The 3,146-nt window shown below is 41.2% G+C and overlaps 1 protein-coding gene across 1 annotated transcript; it reads left to right on the top strand.

Moving 5' to 3' along the window:
• Nucleotides 1–2,699: 2,699 nt before the first annotated feature.
• Nucleotides 2,700–3,146, top strand: LOC130135446 (seed agglutinin 1-like). Its single transcript, XM_056304748.1, has one exon. It carries the CDS (start codon nt 2,700–2,702, stop codon nt 3,144–3,146), a length of 447 nt encoding a protein of 148 aa, XP_056160723.1.

The following is a 3,146-nucleotide window of genomic DNA, read 5'->3' as shown; positions in this document are numbered from 1 at the left end:
GATCGCACGTACGTCTCCCTTTGATTATGCATATTTTGATCCATATATGTTTCCTTAGCCTATAAATAAACCGATATACTCTTCATTACGAGATATCGAAATATACAAAAAAATTCTTAAATTCACATAGAGGAAATTCTCCAATTCATTTTTTTAACTACTGCTGTGGCCGACATCTTGGCATTTTTATCCTGAAAATAAAACACTCCTCTGTTGAGTTTGCGTGATCTTAAAGTCCAAGATGCACTAAATTCATATGAACTCGAGGCACCCAAAAATATTTCTTACCGGCATTGAAGGCTCGCACGTATGAGAGCGAGTATGAATGTGCGCTGGGTCCACATTGTACTTCAATGTTTTTTTTTTATAACAAAGGCGCATGGGAATTAAAATTTCATTAAAAAAGCCATGTAAGACAAACTGTCGGAATGTATCGCCGGAAGCACTTAAGTGATCGTTTTTCCACTGATGTACCACTCAAGTGATCGTTTAAAAAAATTTGGCATTGAAATGAATACTGTAGAAAAATTATGGCACATTTCCTAATGTAAAAGTTACTCTAAATAGACCATTTTATGTAAGTTCCACAGTGCTAGTCATTAAGGACATCCCATGTCAATTGCATAGTTTTCTTGATCTTGGATTCTTAAGATCAAGATTATGCAAAATGTTTTTACCTTGCCCTATCACACAAGATTCTGCATCTGTTAATTTTCAAAGTATTACCAACCACACATTTTCATTGAATGAAACTTAAATATCTCAACGACCAAATAGGCCTGTAATGTTCTTGATGGGGCTGGGCAAGCTGTGATTGACCTTGATGATCAATAAGAGTAAGATGATTGACCTTGACCATATTTCGTGGGCTACGATCACATGAAAGAAATTCTCAAAATACAGCATTGTCGGAAAGATTTCATGCACATTTTTTACAAATAAGATAATTAGATTGGATGCCAATAAAAAAATGATGATTAGATTGGATTATTTCCAGAACAAATTGGCTCGTTGCTAGACGAAGTTTTTGAAATTCAAAATTAAAATGCCCCAGAGGATGCCATTGTTCGATAAGATCTTTGACAGACCCAACTAGATAAAGTGCCTCCATTAATTTTTGAATTGAAAATATGGAAAAAAGAACTTATGAGTTTGACTCTGTAGCTCCTTTTGTTGTCAGTTTTCATAGTGTCCATATAATCAATGGCTTGAAAGCAATGGGCTCTCTACTCTCAACCACTCTTTAAGTCTCAACCAAAGCTTGCAATCGTTTCCTACACAAATTCTAGATAGACATTTTTTTTTGGTCAGAATTTCTAGATAGACATTGGGTGGTTGGTATGATAATGTTTGTAAAAGAGGTGAACCATACAAGCTCTCTCCTCACTTTTGAAATCTAAACATCCAACTGATTACAGTGCCACCTAAGGTAAAAACCATAACCCGGAGTGTTCTTCCTATTGTCCAAATCAGCACCCGGATCTATATTGACAACGCCTTATAAAGTCACATTGTTTTTCATGAAATAAAGCCCCATACCTGAAGTACCTCTCGCTTATCTTAATAGCCACTTCACGGCTTTCCAATGCCTTATTCCTGGATTAGTCATATATTTGCTCACATATCCCGCTGCATGACTTATGTCTGGTCTGGTATGCACCATAGCATACATCGAGTTGCTAACAGCTAATGCATAAGGCACTTCAGCTGTGTACTCCCGATCCTCATTGATTTCACGCACATAGTTGATGAATAAGATAATTAGATTGGATGCCAATAAAGAAAATGATGATTATATTGGATTATTTCCGGGGCACAATGGCTTGTTGCTAGACGAGCTTATCGAGATTCAAAACCACAATGCCCAAAAGGATGACATTGCTCGATAAGCTCTTTGAGAGACCCGACTTCATACAGTGCCTCCACTAAAATTTGAGGTAAAAGAATGTAAACAAACTTATGAGTTTGACTGTGCGGCTCTTAATTTTGTTGTTAGTCTTCGTAGTTTTCACCCTAATCAGTGGCTTTCAAGCGATGGACTCTCCACCACTCTTTAAGTCTCTTCATTTAACCAAAGCCTGCAGTCCTTTCCAACATAGTTGTGTACAGAGATATCGAGTGGTTTGATGATGTCTGTAAAAATGGTGAACCATACAAGCTCTCCCAGCAAATGCAAAACTTCGATCCGCAAGTCACTTCCTCGCTCAGCTTCATATCGCCGAAAGCCGGTCAATTCTGGGCGATCGATCGGTCGGTTTCCATCTCCACGGTCATTGTCCGAGGCTCTCAAAAAACCTGCAAATTTTTCCACCATTTAGCAAATAACTGGAGCAATGGATTCTAAGTCAAACCGTGTTGACATATCTTATTCGGAAGGTAGGTAGCAATGGTACCCCATCACAAGACTAATTTATTACGTCGACTTCAGCATAAAACAAGGAACCATCATAGAAGCTGCTTGATCTATGATCGCTTGCCGTGTCCCGCAATTATACTCAGGTTGGTTTTAAAGCACCCTAATGCAACATATTGATCTCACAGTTTGGATGATCCAATTCTAACCAAAGCCCATGTTCAGTATGCCGCGCGCCGCTCCCCGTTCTCTTTCTTTGCGCGCTCGCTTGATCTTGTTCTGCCTTGTCTGCTGTCCTTTCATTCCCTCTGTTGCTCCTCTGTCCTTCAATATAGACAGCTTCGACATGGATTTGAGCGACATATTGTACGAAGGAGTCGCGGCGGCCACGTACAGATACTTTGATCTCACCACAGGCAATCCTCCGCATCGCTACCAGGTGGGCCGGATTAAGTATGCCAAGCCCGTCCACACATGGGATCCTCTCACGGGGGGCCGAGCGGACTTCTCAACCCGTTTCTCGTTCACCATCGACACTGACGGCTCTGCACAGTACAGTGATGGCCTGGCCTTTTTCCTCGCTCCTGTCGGGACCCCGATCCTGCCCAACTCGGCCAGTGGATTCCTGGGATTGTTCAACGCTAGCACAGCTAATGAGGGGCGTCGGAACCACATCGTCATGGTCGAGTTCGACACTTTTGTGAACCCGGAGTTCGATCCCCCCATGCATCACATAGGAATCAATAAGAACTGGCTCTCGTCCCCCGTTTCTAAGGCCTGGAATCATCAATGA

Source organism: Syzygium oleosum, unplaced genomic scaffold, assembly GCF_021117445.2.
Source record: "Syzygium oleosum isolate NSW1041296 unplaced genomic scaffold, Sole_v2.1 Sole_v2.01, whole genome shotgun sequence".
Lineage (NCBI taxonomy): Eukaryota > Viridiplantae > Streptophyta > Magnoliopsida > Myrtales > Myrtaceae > Syzygium > Syzygium oleosum.
Note: the sequence above shows the minus strand (reverse complement) of the source record. Positions and strands in the feature narration are given on the sequence as shown.

Excerpts from the sequence above, each read along its gene's own strand:
- LOC130135446 (XM_056304748.1), top strand. The coding sequence starts at position 2,700 with ATGGATTTGAGCGACATATTGTACGAAGGAGTCGCGGCGGCCACGTAC.